General features: G+C 43.2%; 1 protein-coding gene across 1 annotated transcript in view; it reads right to left on the bottom strand.

The window, feature by feature from the left end:
• The window catches only part of LOC119404657 (post-GPI attachment to proteins factor 6), a 28,420-nt gene extending 7,163 nt beyond the window's left edge, over positions 1-21,257 (bottom strand). Inside the window, exons 1-10 of the mRNA XM_037671247.2 lie at positions 21,033-21,257; positions 16,800-16,971; positions 14,855-15,059; positions 13,108-13,232; positions 11,187-11,485; positions 8,579-8,748; positions 7,895-8,080; positions 6,926-7,152; positions 3,916-4,070; positions 825-1,003 (exon numbers count right to left, since the gene is read on the bottom strand). Coding sequence (XP_037527175.1) covers positions 825-1,003; positions 3,916-4,070; positions 6,926-7,152; positions 7,895-8,080; positions 8,579-8,748; positions 11,187-11,485; positions 13,108-13,232; positions 14,855-15,059; positions 16,800-16,971; positions 21,033-21,126 — 1,812 coding nt within the window. The 5' untranslated portion in view covers positions 21,127-21,257. The remainder of the gene's footprint in view (positions 1-824; positions 1,004-3,915; positions 4,071-6,925; positions 7,153-7,894; positions 8,081-8,578; positions 8,749-11,186; positions 11,486-13,107; positions 13,233-14,854; positions 15,060-16,799; positions 16,972-21,032) is intronic.
• Positions 21,258-21,568: the final 311 nt, after the last annotated feature.

The following is a 21,568-nucleotide window of genomic DNA, read 5'->3' on the forward strand; positions in this document are numbered from 1 at the left end:
GCCGGGATTCGATCCTGCGACCTGCGGGTCAGCAGTCAAGCACCTTAACCATTAGACCACCATGGCGGGTGTGCTTAGAGAAAATATCCGCCCCTCGGTACATGGCATCTTGTGCTGCTACGAGAGGGCAGTGTAGGTAGAGTAAAGCTTCTCAACAACTTCTTTTCAGCACACATTTCTTGCAGACTTGCACCACTTCGTATCTCTCAATAACATTCAATTTTTTCATGAATATGTATAACTTCTTTTTAGTAAAACTTGATGCAACATTCATCAAGATGCAGAAGCACTCCACATTCATAAATCTTGCAAGAAATTTGGGAAAGTTGGCAGGTATGTCATCTTACTGCAGAGAGGGTCACACCTCTCTTCACCAAGAGTGCAGCTGGCCAAAAATAAGATGCTGAAAAACTAAACACAAATAACCACACAGGAAACAAATTCCTACCGTTACAAAAGGAGCAGATGACTATGCCCAACAACTCTCTTTGGCTCTAAAAATTGTTTTTTTTGCAAAGTAATTCTCAAGAAACATGGCCCATTTTGCATTCTCTGAAAATTCACACTAGTAGAGCAAGCTCAATTCTTTCTTTTCCTGTACAGTATGCAACAGAAGCACAGCCATATCTGCATGACATCTCACTCTGCAACATGTTAATTGCTGGCTGCCCTTCAATCATGGCAAAGTTTGTCTGCTAAGGTAGCACAGCAGTGAGCACAAAAAGTAGCAAAATGTGACAGATTTAACAGCAGGCAGTGCTTCAATCAAATGATCCGTTTGCTTCCTTTTGCTACAGTCCTTTTTTCACTGTCTCAATACTCGCCACAGAAGCGCTCATGGTGGTGAGGTAGACCAGGCCCTCAAGGAAGTGGCGCCGGTAGAAAGCCAGCAGCACAGCAGGCACAAAGAACACATTGCTGATTGTTAGCAGCAGCAGTTCAGTCAACATGTGTGAGTAGTGACGGGCTTCCCGGTTGTCTGTACACCCCCAGCCACGGTAGCCTGTAACAAAGGACCCTAATTTTGAACATACAGCACAAATAAGATCAAGGGGATTATTTCCATCCATAATGCTCAGATCTAGCCTAATTAGTTATTTTATTCATTGATTTCTGTAGCCCAAAACATCGAAGACTGTTACAGGCCTGTAATGGCCTGGGAAAGGCTGACAGTATTTGACAAATAAAATATGAGTGTGTGATAACCCTCAACATATACAGTGAACTCTCTCTAAAAGAAACAGGACATCAAATGACCAGGGAAATGGATTTTGTTTAACAGGACTTTGATTTACTGTGTGAAACAAAACTGAAGGGTAGGCAAAGTGCTGTCTTTATAGAAGCATTCGGTGCCTGAGGAAGGGTTACTTGTGGGTCCTGAAATGTCGGGCCTATCAGAAACTGGCTGGTGCCAGTTTAGCATCTAGAATTCTTTCACCCGGCCAGGCAGATGTTCGTCAAAGATGTTTACATTTAAGAAATAAACTGCATATAGCATGAGGACACTACAGTCAACTGCCGATTTTTCGGACGCCTGATTTTCCGGACATGCTCGAAAATTCAGACGCTTTCGTGGCACCATCACCAGCCCCATAGACGTCCATGTATTAGAACGTCCAAAATTTCGGACACTGAAACTTTTCCGTGTCCGATTTTTCGGACTTTCTGCCCAAATTGCAGGTCCGAAAGGCATTATTTGAAGGCCCACCTCTGCCGCGTCTATCATCTCGTAGGTTCAAACCAGTGCTTTCGCGAGTCGATCTGTTTGCGACAGCAGCAGAGTCCAAAAGTCAGCCTTGCCACAATGGCGAAGCGTTATGGGGTGAAGCAGACCAAAAATTCAAAGGGGCCGCTATCACGGCGCCATGCGCCGATGTCTTTACGGATAAGCAGCGGAAATGCACGGAGGCGTGATGGCGGCAGGTGGCAAACGCGCCAGTACGGCTTAATCGCTGACAACCCTTACGATAAGCATCTTCAGTTAACTGCCCGGTAGTGCATGTGGCCTAGCGCAGTTGCATGCGTACTGCATGCATTTAATCTAGGCGAGAATCCAAATGCGCTGCCCCGCCATTCCTGCTGCCTCTTTGTGCGAGACCGCCAAGTGCGCCACACAGACGCGTTGCCTTCACGGACGAAACCAGCTCGTCATTGCCGCGCCCGTGTGCGGTCAGGAACAAAGTGTGCATCACGAACCCTTTCATGATAAATGCGTGCGTACGATATAGCAACAGTGCAGTGACGGCGTCAGCTTAGTTGGCGATGTGCTGCACACAACTAGAAACGATCGGCTTGACACGACAGCAAATGCTCCGTATCGGCGCAGATTCGGCGATGTGTGTGTGCATCGTTTACATGCGCACACCCATCGGGGAAAGCCGGACGAGTCGTCTGCTCTTCCGCCACAGTCTTTGTGTTCCGCGTCATCGTTTCCAAACGCTCCATGCGAGAGAGCCGTAATCTATCCCGCGCTTTGCTGGTATCAGCGGCGTTCATCATGAGATGCGAACTTGCAAGTAGCGGTTGGCTCGTAGTTAAGCGGGGTTCGCGGCGGATACCGAATGTATTTGCGAGAGCCTGGATGCACACCAAAATGCCTGATAATTGTACTGGGAGGCATTAAAGCTATTTCGGACGTGGCTGTGGTGATTTGACCGCTTAAGCGGAATAAAAAAGCATGAATTCGTTTTTTCGGACTGCCCGATGTTTCGGACGATTTCGCGGTCCCTAGGGAGTCCGAAAAATCGGACGTTGACTGTACATACATAACCTTTCAGCTAAAAATCATGATGAAGAGCCAATAAGTGTGCTAAGTTACATTCTATGTTAAAGCAATGAAGTTGTGGACACAAACGCGTGTGCACCTTAGCTGAAAGGATTATTATTAGGGGTGTGCGAATATTCGAAATTTCGAATATTTTTCGTACAGTGTTTGCTATTCGATTCGATTCGCACTGGAATTTTACTATTCGAACTTCCCAAAAACAAATACAGTCAACGTCCGATTGAAAGTGACCCCTTCAGATTTTCAATATGCTTCACCTCATTACACTCTTGTATTGCGGCAAAGCTGCCTTTCAAGCTCCGTTACGGCCGAACTTAGCCAAGACACAGTCAACGTCGAATTGAGAGTGGTCCCTAGATTTTCAATATGCTTCACCTCATCACACCCCGCTATTGCAGCAAAGATGCCTTTCAAGCTCTGCTACGGTCGCAAATGTACTAACTCAAGAAAACGCTGGTTGCAACATGGAGACGAAAGATGTGGCAGAGGTGGGGGCTCAATTAATGCTGTTTTAGACCTGAAATTTGGGCAGAAGTCCAAAAAATCAGAAGCCGAAGCTTTTTAGCATAAAAATTTTCAGATGTTCTTATATATCGACGTCTACGAGGCAGATTTGGAACTCCGGATTTGAAGGGAGCACACCCTTGTCTGCCACATCAGTTGGGCTTTCACAGAAGTTCAAAGAGGAGGAGAGGCTGAGGAAACGGCATCTTTGCCTATCACGTGTAAAGTGTTGTCGGCAACACTTTGGTTGCCCCAAATCATGTACATAAATAGAATTCGCCCTCTACACTGCCTCATTCTTGATAAGAAAACTATGAAACACCTCCCCACCAATGCTTCATCAACCTAGCGAAAAGAAACACTTTCATGTTGCTATCGCATAAGAAAATGATTAGGAATCCTCTCTAACTTTTTTTCTGCAATTTTGCTTTGAAGTATTCGAAAAATATTCTAGAAATATTCGAGAAATATTTGAAAAATATTCGATTCGATTCGCACTTGCACTTCAATATTCGAATTCGCTTTGCACCCAAAATTTTGCTATTCGCACAGCTCTACTTATTATTGTTTGGCATCTCTTTCAATCATCCTGCCCATTTTCCCCACCGTGCCAAGCAGTATCCTACCAGATGTGCAGTAGCAGCTGCTGAAGATCATCCCTCCGCTGATGTACTGGAAGCAGCGACCAAAGAGACCGCACTTGTTGTTCAAGCAGGCAGTGGAATTGACGGTGAGTTCCACGTGCATCGATTCCATCTCGCAGGGAACCCAGTTTGGCTCACTGTAAATGCATGGTATGGCAGACATGCGGACACTGATATGACAGAAATGTTAAAGGTCCCCTAAACCACCTCCGATAATTTTTATAACATTTCAAGTAAATGCGCGGATCGAGTCCAGAATGCCGTCATGATCAACAGTGCCAAACGTGGCAACGCTACGTGCCGTAGGGGATACACAAAATAAACAAACAATCCCTTCTCCTCTCCAGGCCTTTTGGTATCCCCAGCACTGGTCGTAACGTCACAAGGTCATGGTCATGTCAGCAGCAGCAAGAACCTGTTTGTCTGCCTGCAGGGATGTGTGCTCCCTGCTTATCCTCCTTGCACGGTGAGGAGGAACGCTTGTCCAGGAGGAAAGACGAACGAACGAACGGAGAGTAGCGAAGGAAAGAGCAAAATGAGCAAGAGCTACATTCCGATAATCAAACACGTGTAACTCCGCTATTTCAGCACCATTTCAAAAAATTCTCATCGCTACATGTTCGTTGAGACTCATGCACAACTGCCACACCACAACTAAATTTCGACCTCTGGGTGGTTTAGGGGCCCTTAAAGGGGCCCTGCAAGACTTTTCCAAGTAGCCATGGAATGGCTTCACTAGAGGAGCTTACTGCCTCACGAATCGACCGCTGCAAAAATTTTTAGAACCTGTCCAGTACGAGCGGAGTTACAAAGATATGTCGTACGCTGCAATTGCTTCCTTTCTTCTCTCTGCCCGACAAAAGCGCTGGAAGCTAAGCAGGGAGGGATGGCACAGGGGAAAAAGGTACGTCACGCGCACCTCGTGACCTTGAGCACTTTTTTGTTTTGCTTCGAACACACGGCGTACTTTCAGTGTAATCACGCGCGCGCCGGCAAGTGGCGGCCTCTTGCGGCGGCCGCAGTAACTACCGAGCGCGGCTTGTTCAAATCAGCCAATGGCGTGGAACTTGAATTAGTGACGCAGTGATCTTGAGTAAATAGCATCATTTATCGAGAGAAAAGGAAGTGATTTTTAGCTGACTTTGAGAACTTATTGTAAATCGCAAGCCGCGTGCTGCGCTATAACGTTTGGCTCACGTGTTTTTGGGAGCCTCGACTACCAATCGGAAGCGCTTTCTGACCACTGAAAATGTGTTGCAGGGCCCCTTTAAGCGATCTCAAAGCAAGAAAATATTAAAATTCCATAAAGTACATTGTGTACGAAAACAGGCTTCATTTCTGTGAAGAATTTTTGGTGAAGAATATGGGCTAGCATACCAGAGACGTTGAAACATAAAAAAGAAATCAAATACCTGTGTTTGATGTTTAAGCACAATACAACGTCAGAATTTGACATTCCACTTGTTCAAAGATATTACTGTGGACAAATATGTACTATGAATGCTTTGGATTACCAGCCACAGATTGATTGTATGCCCTTGCAGAGAATTAAATCAAGAAAAAAGATTGGTGCTGCCACTAATTATCTAGTATTTCTATTGCATCCTAACTATAACAACTTCAATTTCAAGTGCGTTTTATTTTTCTTTCTCACAAGGAGTAAAGCAGCTGCATAAAAGCGGCTGCACTGAGCGATTTGATGGAGGTGGCTTCCTTCTCCTTTGGGAGCAATGGGCAGCGTAAACAAATAGTAAATAAATAAATACCATGTTTCAGAAAGGCATACGAGGCACATAAAAAATAATAATCGGCACAAAGTGTTACCGTGCATGTACATGAGCGTGTAAAAATTTATACAGTGATAATATACATTCATTACACATTACTTGGATATAATAAAACCTTACTGAAAACCAGCAGATAATGAAGCCAAGGAAGGTATAAGGGACATTAATTGTACTGTTTTAAGTGTACTGTAGGGATTCCGATATAGATGTGACGAAAGTGGACCAAAAGACAGCTTGCCGCCTTGGATATAATAATCACATTGTATATGTACTAAACAAAATAAACAAAACCGGATTACCAGTATACATTACTTTGAAAACACGACACTGGCTTATTGTTCAGTCAGTTGAATGCAGGCAGAAGGTGGGTAGCATAAAAATAAAAGTAGAGCTTGACAGAATACAAAGTGGTGAGCTCTCATCTTTTGCTAATTTACCAATCCAGCTACCCAATTCAACAAACTTTTAAATAGCATTGTATGTATTGAATATATATTTTTTTCTTTTCCCACATATTGTTTCCATTTCTTTTTATCTTTATAAAAGCGAGATGACATTTGCTATTTGATTCAACTTGGAATGGGCAAATATTCCGGCACTTCGAATATTCGAACTAATATTACAGTATTCGAAATGATTGAACACATGCATAGTTAAGCACATATAACCCCCTTACTAAAAGTGGTTTCACTGCAGCGTCGGTGTGCTATGTGGTGCAACCACCTGTCCAGGGGGAATCCGCACTGTCGCAAATTAACTCTTACACGTTATGTGTACGTGTTACCATCACCTCAAAGTAATTTTTAAAACGTAAAGTATTATACTAGTTACAACTTGCACACTACTACTGTACAAATCCTGCTACTATTCAAAGTTGCTTCCACTTCAAACCAAGAAAAGTTACAGTCACAAATGCCTAGTTCCGATTCTTAAAAAATATTGTGCAAGTTAGTTGGGTCATGACAAAAATGCTCATTTTCCTTAATAATATGCCATATATACTATTCGAACTATTCGGTTCAAAATTATCCGACCAAATCACTATTCACTTCAAATCTCAAACTTACTATTTGTCTATTCCTAGATTTAACATTTGCAACCCACACTTTTACAACAATTTATTGATTTAATTTTTACGACTTGTTATTCCAACACTCCTAATACATATGCATGTTGTGAGCCCAACTTCAAAACCAAAGACTCACCTGGAATTTCCATCGTCATCAAGATAGCACAGTGGCAACAGCCCCAGGTACCAGAGCCCAAACTCTGGGAATGGAACGTGCAGCTCTGCTCTGGAGCTGTCATCACTGCTGGTGTTCGCTTGGAACTTGTTGCCCCACTCCCATGACTTTTGGTCCTCCTTAAGCGGAGGTCGCGACCCGTACGCCAACACCATCCGCAGGCTCACGTTCGTTGGCACGTGCTCGTCCTGTATTCAGTGTGCAAGCCATTTAGAAATGCCCTCTGTGCAAGCAGTAATTCTTCAGATCAAGTCGAACCACATATTTATTTTCGGTCCATACAAAATACAGACAGAGGGTCTGCGAGAAAAAGCTGCCTGGACAGCTTGACAGGTTCAAAACTCAGTGGTCTGTGTTTTTTTTGTTTTGTCTCGTCCTATAGCACTGTTTTCTGCTTATAATCCCAAAACAACCAGCCCAAATGCATGTTCACATACCTAATGAAAATTTGGAATGGTGAACACAAACTTGCATGCCAAAGAAATCACTACACAATACAAGTAAGTAATACTATGCCATTATCTTGGAGTCATCAGAAAACACCACACATGGCAGACCATCACAAAAGATATCAAAGAAAAATAATAACTAGAACGAGACACTACATAACAGCCTACCAAGCATGAAAAGAAATACGCTAGTTATAAAATAATAAGCTAGTCATCCATATGCAGAGCAGATTGTGAATAAGATTGAAGGCATAAGTACTACTGCCCATATGACAAATTGTTTCATTTTTTATGCAAAGGTAACATTAAAGAAGTCAAACTGTGGACTGTGGCAATCACAGACAATAACCATTTTCTTTTCTCTAGAACAACATACAAAGCACACAGATGACTATTTGAAATGTTGGAGTAGTTACACAAATTCAATCCACACACAGAGCTGTATGCCAATACCGTGAAAAAAAAAAAAAATCCTTCTCACCTTGCCTGGGCTGATGAGATGCAAATTGACGGACAGTGTTCCACCAGAGTCCAAGACTGGAAACACTCTGAATGTGATGAGTGTCGGCTCATGCAAGCTCACGTTAAAGCCAGATGTGAAGTTGGAATTGTCAGGCTCAGGATCCAATCGGTAGCCATATTCGAATGTCTCAGGCATGTTCACGTGCTGGTGGAAAGACACAGGTGACAACTTTTCAATAAAGTGTCCAGCTTCAGGTTAGACCTGCTATGCATACTTGACCATAAAGGCTTTGAAAACAAGCACTGCATAATTTCTTTATTTATTTATTTTTTGTGGACAGGCTTAGCAAACTTACTTTCATGTCTGTCAGTAGCAAAAGCAAAGAAAAGTTCAGCATTTTTGTTCAAGTGGCTTATCAGGCTATATTTCCCACACTCTTAGAAAGACATGTCAAAAACATTAGAAGGAATCCTGAGTGTACGAAAGGAGAGCATAAAAGTATGCTAAGAGCCTAACACAGAATTTAGGCTTTTGGGTATGCTAAGCCATTTAGTTGCAACATTTCTGAAACATTCCACTTCTGCTTGCTTGAACTACCGACAAACAGACCTCCTGCAAAACAGATGTGCCTTTGTGGCTCTGAAGACACAAACATTACTCAATGTACACCGTGTTGCCTGACTTGTAGCACAGAATGCTCACCGCAAGTTCACGAGAAGGCCAGCAAGAAGTGGGAAATTTAGGCACTCGTAGATACTCCTGGAGAACCGTCCTGAGTGTGGTTGCATTGGCACTAAACATCTTCTCCAGCATTTCCAGGTTCTCCTTCCTTCTGCTCTTTGCCGCCGGGCTCATGTGCGCTGACCTGCAGTCTGATGCGCACCAACACAAAGGAAACAAGTTAACAACCACATGCAATCACCAATGCTGCTTGTCTTCATGAATGCACAGTCACTTTTACATATCTGCTTATTTCCCTGGACAGCCAGATTGTGATGACGTATCTATAACATCCCAGTCGTCACTGGTTCATCAGGCTTGTGGGAGAGGTTGTCATGCATCATACACCATAACAAATTGAACAGCCTCTAATATTTTTGTTAAACTGCTGTAGAATGTGATGCAGAATGTGTTGTGGATGAGTGGCTATGACTTCCAATACAAAGAAGTCTGCATACTTAAAAGAAGCCCAGATACTAAAAATTAATGCAGAGTCTACACCACAGCATGCCTCCTACTCAGACTGTAGCTTTGGCACGTAAAAGCTCTGAATTCTGTGAATCTATTATCTTTCTGCAACACTCTGCCTTATGAAATTTATGCTGGGACAGTGGTTCAACATTGCTTGTGATGGCAAAATGTGCAGAAAATGAAGACGGATGAAAGGAACACACAACACAGTGCCGGCTAACTACCATATTTTCCGGTGTATAAGACGCACCTTTTTTTCCGATATTTTCGCTGGTGCATTTTATACAACGGTGCGTCTTATATACGCAAAAAGTCATGCGATTCTGCTAGACCATATGTCCATATTTCATTTGCGAGTACGATAAACTGAGCGCGAGAGCGTTCATACAAATATATCTAATCTTGTTATAACAATGAAGTGGGTGTGGTCTTAGATGTCAGCTACTTGCTTTTCAAGCAGTGCAGCCACCAGGGAGATCACGGCCGCAATAAAAGCCACCACCGTCACGCACCCTATTGTACTGTTTGAATTGTTTGTTCTTAAATGAAGCGTTAAACCCACGGAACTGAGGCAATAAATAAAAAAGGGCACCACAATGTTTAATTGTAACGTTGCAGCGGCCACAATACGTACCAGTTATAAAATCGAACGTACCACTTCAGTTTTCGTGTGACACATTGCTGTAGCCGCAGCTTTCGGCTTCCGGTCGCCATTAACCAGGGGCGAAGCCAGAGAGAGGGGGGTTCAAACCCCCCCCCCCCAAAAAAAAATTTGCAATTTTGCTTGCGTATATATGACGCACACATACAAACACACACACGAACTTACATAAAGTGTGGTTGAACCCTCCTCAAAAAAATTTCTGGCTACGCCCCTGCCATTCATGTTTTGTATGCGTGTATGTAAGTGTTAACTGTGCGGCACGTTCATTGTTTGTGTTCCTGCCAAGCCTCGTAATGCCGTAGAGGCAACGCCAACGATTTGCTTCAAGGTGCTCAGAGGCCGACAACGGCAACCCAGTGATGCTGCCAACCGAGGCGGAAGAACTTTTGACAGTGCACCGGAGGACGTGGCTTCGAATCCAGTGGAATAAATACTATTGGTTTTCTGTGCCTTACGACACGTTATTTACAGGTCTTATACTGCTGCTTACAGATATGCAGTGCCGTGCGCGACTACGCATTTCGCAATGAATGTACTCTGTGTGCGTCGTTGTGTTTTATCATGTTGGACAGAGTTAAAAATAGATGTGTATTATACAGATGTGTGTCTTATATATAATTTTTTTACCGCGGGAGTCGTAAAAAGCAGGGCGTACGGCCTATACAATGGTGTGACTTATACACCAAAAATACGGTAGACGGTTTCAGTTAAAATTGAGCTGCTGTTGTTTTGTTGCTTTCTTTTTTTAACACTAAAACCTTCCCAATGTTAGTCAGCGCTCTGTCACATGTGTACCTTTTGGGTATGCCCTTTTTCTGTGTTTTTTATCATCAAAAACAGAAATCTTCAAGATAATAACATTATAGCAAATACTAAAAACAATGCCAAATCTCCCCTGCAGTGAAGTTCTATAATTCCCTAAAGCTAAATCAACAATTTAAAAACATTACATAAGTGAACCACCAATCTTGTGCACTAAAAGCATCGCTGCATAATTTTTATACAATCAATTTTTTTTGCTGCTATGTTGTGTCAGACCAAATGTGTTGCAGAATGTACAGCACTGCACACTGAGCATGATCATTTACAGTGAATCGTCGTTACTGGCATAAAAAAGTTTCACAGAGCATCGCATGCTATGCACTGCTATCTAAATATGCTGCTCAAGAACACGAGTCAGTGATCCTGTTAACAGCACAAAACCTGTCCCAGCGGACCATAAAATTGAAAATTAAGTTTGAATTGATGTGAAAACATAACGCATGGGTACTCTGCATAAATCTGCTGCAGTACTTAATTAATGCAATAAGTTAGATAATTAGGCTCAATGAAAACTAACATACACAGCTAGTAGCAACAGATTCAAATACAACTTTGCATCATCTAGAGGCATATCCATTTTAAATGGTGACAATCACAAAAACAGTAAACGATTTTACTGACCAGTAAACTTACCGTATGGGGAGAGAAAGATTTTGAATTCCACTGGATCATCTATAGTCGGTTGGACTAGAATGTAGTTCCACGCATCCAGTGCTGGAGTCATGGTGCCTCCACAGGTCCTATCCTCTGAACAGTTAACCATGGTAGTCCGTTGTGCAACCTCAGAGTCAACAGCGTCCTCTTGCACCGTAGGCGGAACTTCGGCAGTGGCACTAATAATCACCGGGCATGAGTCGGCAGTGCTGTTGCCTTGAAATTTACACTCGGATATGTTGAAGTCCAGGCTCCACAACTCCCGTGATGTTGCAAACCTTTGAACAGGACAATAAGTACCATATAAGGTATACACACTGCAATGTGTATTTAAATCAAATTATCGGTTCTAAGGGCTAACATACATGATACCGCACATGCTGAAATCATACCTGGAACTGTTCGAATTTTCACTGCAGAATATGTCAGATGAATGCAACAAAAGTGACCCTATAACTGCTAAGTAAATGATATATGTTGTATTAATGTTGCTGTTTTTACTATGTTTGCAAATTACTCCTTTTTCTGTCTAATTATGTTTCCATTCATTCACCAATGCTACTGTTTTGTTTCACAGTAAGTGCAGACATGGCTCGTTACAAGTATAGTGAATTAATGGTAACAAATATGGCTACCATCTAAAGGACTGCTGACCCGAAGGTCGCGGTATAAATCCCAGCCGCGGTGGCAGCATTTTTGATGGAGGCAAAAATGCTTGAGGCTCGTGTACTTAGATTTAGCTGCACGTTAAAGAACCCCACGTGGTCGAAATTACCAGAGCCCTCCACTACGGCTCCACTACCACATAATCGTATCATGTTTTTTGGGATGTTAAACCCCAACAATTATTATTATCTACAGGACAGCTCTGTCAAACTATAAAATGCTCAGATTCAAACAGTGTAGATACAAGCAGCCTCCACGCAAAAATTTCAACTTAAAATTTTAATTTAACAACAAGTGATTTTGTTTGAAACCAAAATTTTATGTTTTAAAAACAAGTGAATGCATCCAGTCTCTTGCAAAATTCCTTTTTTTTAATATCAAAACTGAGAAAAACACCAACATTTTCACTCATCAGATAATAATAATATATCTGGGGTTTTACATGCCAAAACCATGATATGATTATGAGGCACGCTGTAGTGGAGCGCTCCGGAAATTTCGACCATCTGGTGTTAACTTGCACTAACATCACACAGTACACAGGCCTCTACCATTTCGCCTCTATTGATTCACTAGTCAGAAGTGATGCATGATTCAAGATGAGCAACTCCTCTGCAATACTTACAAGATGCTGTGAAGTCTCAGAGGCAACATATGAGTATTTACGTCATAACCGGAAACCACCAGGTGTTCACGTCATTTGCTTAGGCGTTGTTAAAGGGCTACTAAGAAGAAAATCTTACGATAACCAGCCTTGCAGCTTTGCCACGATTGCTTCAGCAGTGTACAGCTGTGGGCATGCTTACGAACACTCCGCTGCCTGGCATGGACAAGCTTGGACTGACACCAGTGCCGTGATGTGCTCGTTGGTATGTTTGCGGTGGCTGACGATAGCTGGAGCTATCGATAGTGAGCGCACTATCCCCGCCATTCAGACACAAGCGAGTGACAAGCCGACCAGTCAAATCAAGCTGTGCTCCAGCTATTGTCAGCTGCCGCAAACATACCGAGACACACTTCGCGGCGCTGGCATCAGTCCAAGCCAGTCCAGGCCAGGCTGCGGAGCATTCATATTAATTAAACATGCTGACGGCTGTACACATACTACTCACTCATTTATCACTAAGCTGATCAAAATTAAAATGGGCCTTCAATCTTTTTGCCGTTTCATTATGGGCTTCAATTGAAAACAGGCAAGAGCAGGAGGAAGTGGGTGCCATTCCAGGTCACTCACCTGAAGTAGGTGGGCTTGACAACGTGGTGTGTGGTGGCCTGGCCGGGCAGTAGGTCAATGACCTCGTCAAGCAGGTACGGGGTCAGCGAGCTTGAAAGGTACACTTCACAGGGTGCAAACAGGCCCTGCACGCATCAGGAGTGTTTAAGGTGGGACGCGGGGATCGCTTGTAACTTATTAGTTTCTTGGTATAGGTTGATGAAATTTGGCACAAACACTACAAATCATCCTAAAAAGGCAAATTCAAATTTTCATAAAGATATCTTTACCAGCTTTTATTTTATAAAAATTCACAAGTTCCTTGCTTGTGGAAAGCCTGGCACAGTGATGAAACATGCTAGGAGGCTGGAACTACTTAGTATCCTTGCTCACATACTGTTTGTACTTAATGACACTCTTACCATAAAATGCCGAGCAAGCGACCCCCCTACGGTGAAGGGTAATCCGTCCAGATTTGGAGAGGGGACGCTTGTTCGGTCCTGGACCGAAATTCAAGATGGCGGCGGGAGAGCCGCTAAAAATAAGAAATGCCCATCCATGTTTCTAACGAAATGCTTTATTTATTTACTGTTTTTAGTCCCCCTCGTCACTGTCAAACAATTGAAGCAGCGACCGGTTTGATCAATATACGACCGGCCACATGACAATGGAATTTCATAAACAACATTAGATACGCATGCAGTGTACTCATTCTTGTGGTTCTTTTTACACAAGCGACACTCGTCTTGAAAAAAAAGTGGCCGCAGGAAAGGAGGGGGAGGGGGTGCTTGCTCGGTCATTGGCGCTTATTTCAGATCTCCCGAAAAAGGGAGGGGGGGTGCTTTTATTTCTGTCTACAGCAAGGTCATTTCCAGAAATTCAGTGCGTGGCCAGAAATTCAGCGGGTGGCCAGAAATTACTCATAACTTACAACGTGGCATAAAATCCCCGAGTGGGAGGCCTTGAGATGAGGTGAGGCTTAGGACTAACCAAGATCTCATCTCTTGAACAATTATGATATTGCGTGCAACACATCTGTGAGACTCTTTACACAATAAATTCGTCTACTGTTATAGTACATATTGCTATGCACTGCTTATCTTGCAGATGAAGAGGAAGGAGACCAGCTAATCTCTCCTTTGTTACTTTTGTTGTTCTGGGCCCGTTCAATGTTGCAGTGTAAGTATTGTAAATATGCCCATTTTCCGACATCTCCCAGTAACAATATTAACCTGTAAATTAAAAATTTGTCAAAACTGTACATATCTGACACTGGGAATGGGCAAAGGGAAAGTGGAGTGACACAACACACAAACAGCAACAGACTTAGAACATTAAAGACTTGTGAACAAAACAATGGTTTCCAGTTTCCGGTGATTTTTTTCGGTGACACTGCTATTGCCACATACTTCAATAACTTGTTTGTAAAAACTACTTAGAATAAATAGCCCTCTGACTTCCTCTCACCATCAATGGACACCAAATGGAGTGTAGTGAGACCAACGAGCAAAACTTTTTCGTGAAAAAATGCATTTTTTCCTAAAAGTTGACGCAACATTCAGAAAATCAAAGTAAGCCCAAATTTGTAAATTTTACGCAGTATTTTGGACAATGAGCAGGTATGCAACATGAATTAATGAACGTTGACGCAACATTCAGAAAATCAAAGTGAGCCCGAATTTGTAAATTTTACGCAGCATTTTGGAGAATGAGCAGGTATGCAACATCAATTAATGAACAGGTGCATTGACAAAATAGTCTTTCATGCCTTTTGCAAAATCCGTTGGTGATGATCTAACGTGAACGCTGCTGCAAACCACTGTCCGGGGTCAGGTGAGCTGATGTTGATGAAGCGCAGTTCCGAGTCGGTAGGGAAATAGAGGCTGTGCAGCCGCTGTCGCTTGGTAACAAAGTTATCGGGAAAAGAAGCATTCAGAGGGCTCAACACGGGCAGCCCTCCAAACTGAAGGTATCTGCAAAAGCACAGGTAGCACACTATTACTTTCAGGACAAAAATTAAACTGTTCACAAGCTTCCGACATTTGTGTTTGACACATTCTTCACGAAGTTGTTCGCTCATGCGCAATTTGTTATGTACAAACAGAAGTCCTAATTGCAGTGCAAACTTTATAGCACATTTTATGCACCTTTATAAAGGCTTGTGTAAAGGTTAGTCTCAATGTTTTCATTTTGATTCTACGGCATGAAGCACTGTACTCCTGTATACATATGGTGTCACTAATATTGTCCCGTGAATTCGTGCATAACAATTTATTACACAAGGGATTTGTAAAGATTTTGATTTTATGTGCAGCCTCAGGACAGACCAGTGAACTCAAAGTAGAGCTGTGCGAATAGCAAGATTTTGGATGCGAAACGAATTCGAATATTGAAGTGTGAGTGCGAATCAAATAGAATATTTTCTTAATACTTCGAAGCAAAATTGCAGTTAGAGAGGATTACTGAGCATATTCCTATGAGATAGCAACATGAAAGTGTTTCTTTTCACTAGGTTGATGAAGCATTGGTGGGGAGGTGTTTCATAGTTTTCTTATCAAGAATGAGGCAATGTAGAGGCCGAATTGTATTTAGGTAGATGATTTGGTGCAACCAAAGCGTTGCCGACAACACTTTACACGTGATAGGCAAAGATGCCATTTCCTCAGCCTCTCCTCCTCTTTCAACTTCTATTGAAGCCCAACTGATGTGGCGGACAAGGGTGTGCTCCCTCCAAGTCCGGAGTTCTAAGTCTGCCTCGTAGACATCGATATATAAGAACATCTGAAATTTTGGATGCTAAAAAGCTTCGGCTTCCGATTTTTCGGACTTCCTGCACAAATTTCAGGTCCAAAACAGCATTAATTGAGCCCCCACCTATGCCTTATCTTTCATCTCCATGTTGGAACCAGCGTTTTCTTGAGTTAATACATTTGCAACCGCAGCAGAGCTTGAAAGGCAGCTTTGCCGAAATACCGGAGTGTGATGAGGTGAAGCATATTGAAAATCTAGGGACCACTTCCAATCAGACATTGACCGTGTCTTGGCAAAGTTCGACCGTAACGGTGCTTGAAAGACAGCTCTGCCGCAATACGAGAGTGTAATGAGGTGAAGCATATTAAAGATCTGAAGGCGTCACTTTCAATTGGACGTTGACTGTATAAGTCTTTGGGGGGTTCGAATAGTTCGAATAGCAAAAATTCCAGTGCGAATCGAATCGAATAGCAAACACTATTCGAAAAATATTCGAAATTTCGAATATTCGCACACCCCTACTTAAAAGTTCTAAACTGGGAAAGTTTTTAGAACCTGCACAGTGGTCCATCAATTCAGAAGTGTCATGCTTTAGCTGAGAAAAATACCACATTTGTCATTGTAACAGTACTTCACATACTTTTATAGTTGGCTGTCCTTCCTTTGCCTAGGAGCGAAATGCTGTGTATGCTGCGCTGTTCTATGTTGCAGAACCAAATGCACTGCGAGCCAAGGAAGTAACAGAATTGGAAGCCTGCTGCATATGCTCTGTCACTCCCAACAAGCATTACAAATACATATTGAACTGAAGACATGGATATAATAGAGCTTGCAAAGCATTCATGTTTGACCATGGCTGCTATTTAAGAGGACATGTGTGATGTTACGAACACAGCCACCGTAAGCCTTAATATTCCTCATGGTCAAAAACACAAGCATGTAAGATATGTAGTCCGACTCACAGGTGGATAATGTCTGGCCTGCAGTGGCTGCTGATGTTGGCCTTGAACGTCCAAGTGGCTGAGTGCGTGCCCTGCGCGATGACGAACGGCAGCAGCGTCACATCACCGTACCGCCGAAACGGGTACACCTGCCGAGGCTCCAGACTCTGGCTCATAGCAGCTGTGTCCATATCTGCATTGCATCATCAGTGCATGATCACTACAGTCAGTCAAGTATCTCTCAGCAGGAACACACGTATGTACTTGAACTGGTATAGCGCGTTACGGGGAAGAAGAAACGGCCGAGCAGACCGACACAAGAGGACAGAGCGCTCTGTCCTCTTGTGTCGGTCTGCTTGGCCGTTTCTTCTTTCCCGTAATGCGCTATACCAGTTCAAGTACGACGAACCAACTCGCCCAATCTTCAACACTTGTGAACACATGTATGCATATGCCAGAAAATGACCTGGTGTATATAGCTCGCGTTCCCTCATCATGTAATACACCTTTCTGCTTTCAAGTGACAGAAAGTCAAGGTACTAGTTGGCAAGGATTCATCGTTGAAGGCGTTTGCATTGTCAATTTCTCTTCTCTTGTGCCTCTGTCTGCGTGCCTTACTTTTTTCTACGGTGAATCTCTGCTTTCGCTTTCCTCAACTCGGATGCTTCTTTGCGACAAAACCTCTTACCTTGCTGCGGGAGCTCTATATATATATATATATATATATATATATATTAAGGGGCTAATAATTTCTGACGTATTACATGTCAAAACCACAATATGATTATGATTATGAGGCACGCCACAGGGGGACTCTGAATTAATTTTGACCACCTTGGGTTCTTTAATGTGCACCTAAATCTAAGTACGCAGATGTTATAGCATTTCACCTCCATCGAAATGTGGCCACTGCGGCCGAGAATTGAACCCGTGCCCTCAAGCTTAGCAGAGACGTCCATAAGTGTACAGCAGTGGTTCTGAAATGTGGGTCCGCGGACCCCCAGTGGTCTGAGAAGCCATTTTGGGGGTAAGCGAAAACCATCTTTGAAAAAAAAAAAAAATTTGTTTTTTGGAGGCATACGTCCCGTGACAGCGGCCCCTTCCAATTTTCGGCATGCTTCACAGCATAACACCTTTGCATTGCGGCGGAGCTTACATTTCTCCTTCTCCATGAGATGGCTGTAAAGCTTTTGTTTCAGTTTTCTACGACATATGCACGCGAGCATGCTTTTTACATGCTTGCATATTTGAAGAGCAAACATAACTAGAAACAGGGTGAATGTGGCTGCAGACTGCACAACTTATTGACAAGCTGTTTAGATCGAATTGGCATGGCACTTCAGTTTGACCATTCTTTGCCAGGGAGAAACAAGACACCTATTTCTCATTGCATGTTGTGTTCACTTATGACCCCCCCTTTCTCTCACTGCAAGAGGTTCCTCATCACTTGCACCAGTCCACAAGGGGTCCCCGAAACATCCATGGCTGAAAACCACTCGTGTAGAGCATGGTTACAAAACAAGATGTCTACTCTACCCGCCCCCCCAAAACTTCCTTAAACTCTTCAACAAGAAAATGTTGACTCTTTCAACTTAAATGTCTGAATATTACAAATGGAATATAGAAAGAATGGGAACAGATCGAGGGGCTCATTTCTTTTTTTAGGTTGTTGCAAACCACTGAAATATGACAGGCAAGAGCACGCTTTTTGTTATTTGTTTGGAATCAGTGAAACACAAAACTGACATAGCATTTTTTGACAAGCTTTTTGTTGTTGTTCAGCCCTTTTAAACACTGGAGCACACTGGACAACTTAGTGTAATACTAGCTTGTAGAACCATTTTTGGGAACCAAGCGCATAGTGAAGACATTACATTTTTCTTGCTCACTCCATTCCTGCAACTCCCGTCACTATCACGCACAGGCCAGCCCAGCCATGAGACGTGTAGCACTTTCCTTAAGATCATATCAGGCCTTACTGCAACCCAACAAATGAAAACTATGCTGTGTGTCATGATAATGTTGATGATTTGAAGTCACGCTTCATGAATAACATTTGTATAAAATTAAAATATCCTACAGTTATTCCCAACTTAAAATATCATCATCATTCGTGGTCATTCCAAGCCTTTAGGGCATTCTTGTGCGTGCAAGAATGCCTGAGATGGACAGGACGTGCAAATTTGCTAGTGGTTATAAGGTGACGTCATACAATCAGCACACACCACATTGCGTTCTAAGCAATGCATGAGTGTTATGCTTTTGTAACTGCCACAATAAGGTACAGACAATATACTAACAACAGATCCTTGTGATGTTGTGCTTCTTTTGATTGGTGTCACCCCATGTTATACTGTATCTTTTAGGTTGTCTGAATAACAAAACAATGAATTGTAATTTCAACATCTAGCACACAACACAAGACACGGACCAAGTGACAACAACGAAGACTCAGTCCTTGTCTTGTGTGCTGGATGCTAAAATCGAATACCAACAAGCCCAAACTTATGCGATTTCAAATGAATAGTAAGTACAACCACGAAACTATTATATGACAGGTTTTTAACCTCTTGTGAACCCCACTTCCCAATAATGCACTGACAAACGGCCGTAACTAAGGGGGCGTTGAGGGGGTTCTGACACCCCCCGAAATTTTTTCATTCTTTAACTTTTCGGGTGACTGTCAAATATTTGCATGCCTTCACAGCGACCATGAGTTGCCAGAGTTGGCCGTTCGTAGAACAACTCGTGGTCGCTGTGAAGGCATGCAAACACCCCCCCGAAAAAAATCCCTGGGTACGGCCCTGCTGACAAACATGCAAAACAAATAACGCTGATTATCATATACAGTTGCGGTCATTGATTTGGCACACAACTTTTTCCATACTATGATAAAAAACGTCTCTTTAATTTTTTTTGTAGAATAGATCATGCAGCCTTACCCCACACAGGATATTTGCTCACAACTCTCTCATAGCCACTTTCGGTAACTCATTAAACGTGACTGACACCAGCTCTGCTATCTGTCGCAACGCTTTGATGCTCACAGACAATGATCGACATTCTTCCATGTAGAACGCCAGACAGCTGCAGCAGCAATTGCCAGGAATGTATGGCAAAACAATACAAGGAAATAGGTCATTGAATTGGTCTTGCATGAGCTGAGATTCAGGTTATGAATAACACTGTGTTAGCAATCTCAGCTATCCACTTCCACGCCTTTGCATTACAAACTAACTTGAGTCAATCCTTTATACAGTTTAGGGCTTCTTTAAAGCCCACACACGTCACTGAATCTGTATTTACCGCTAGAGTATGTTTTGAACGCACGTACTGTAGTCGTGACGCGTTTTTCTTCCTTCACGGCATATTCACGCGCTCTTTCTACTACTTTCGGCGCTTGTAAAACCCGCCCCGCTTTTGTCAGGCGCTTATTTTTCCTCAAAGGAAAGGATGATAACAAGATACGTCACATCAACACAACGCCATTGCGCAAAACGCGAAAAAAAAAAAAGTAGCAAGGAAAGTTGTCGAATACGCAATAGGCAAAGAGCAAGGTCGCGCGGCAGTCCATGCCGCCGCGGCGTCTACAGAATCGGCTTGAACAAAGACAGCACAGTGCAACGACCTCCGCCGTTTGACACCACTTTCATCACGTTGCCCTGTTTTAGAGTATCAATAAAACCAAAGCAGGTACCACCAATAGATAAAGAAAGAGGAGCGCGTTCACACATCGCATTGCGCTAGTGCTACACGTGCTTCTAACGGGTCGGCGCGACAACAAAACAAGTGCTGAGATCGTCCCACAGTGAAACGTCTTCGAGGAATGAAACAAAGACAACAGGAAAGGGAGCATGAAGTCGGAGTTGTAAGCGCTCGTCGAGGGGTAGTTCTTAAGCATTCGAGGATAACGCAGTGCCGACAGTCGATAACGGTATTCAATCGCAAGCAAAAACGACCTAACGGAACTTGTTTTCAGCTGGGAACCGCAACTGTGTTGCCAAGACAACGAGACGAGTGGACAGATAAGATCGGGACTTCCGATACGGGTAGTGTAAATATGGTGTAAATAACAAGACGCGCGACATGGCATCGCGCGGTTTGTGACAGCTGCAATTGGAAAACAGAAGCAAGTTAATGAATGCGGCGCTTGTTTCTGCATAAAATACAGCCGAACACACGTACGCTACCGCCCTTTCGAGGATAACTGACTCTGCTGACCCTTCTGCAGAGCTGAATGGAAGTGAAACTCACCCGCGCTTGCGCTTTGCCACGGCACAAGTGCGACGATCAGGATCACACTCTGCAGAAACCACGATGCTGGAGCCATTCCCCGAGTAGCTGTCATGCTGGCTGCCCCATACAAGCCCTGCCCGATGTGCCTGCTCCAGCCGTCAAAACGCTGGACGACTGGTTCGCACAGCCTAGCTAGCCTAGCACGGCTGCGCTCGTGCAGAGATGTGACAACAAAACCACAAAACTTGGGCCGGCACTCATCAATCCATTTGTGATGCCCCCAATGCGCGGAGTTATTCAATCATACGAGTTATGAAACTCCTAACACGACTTCGATCAAAATTGGAAAATTTACTGATTGTTGCGCCGTCTCTTTGCAGAGAAACGAACTGCTAAATGGCATTTTTGCGTATTTTTGCGCTGCACAGGAGCGAAAGCGATGTCGCGTGAATGAAGTGAGAAGTGTGTTTACATTCGCGGTTTACATTTTGTGGTTGCAGCCACAGAGCTTTTCGATCTTGGAAGTACTTATCTATGGTAATTCACGCTGTTAC

This window comes from Rhipicephalus sanguineus, chromosome 9, assembly GCF_013339695.2.
Source record: "Rhipicephalus sanguineus isolate Rsan-2018 chromosome 9, BIME_Rsan_1.4, whole genome shotgun sequence".
NCBI classification, from domain to species: domain Eukaryota; kingdom Metazoa; phylum Arthropoda; class Arachnida; order Ixodida; family Ixodidae; genus Rhipicephalus; species Rhipicephalus sanguineus.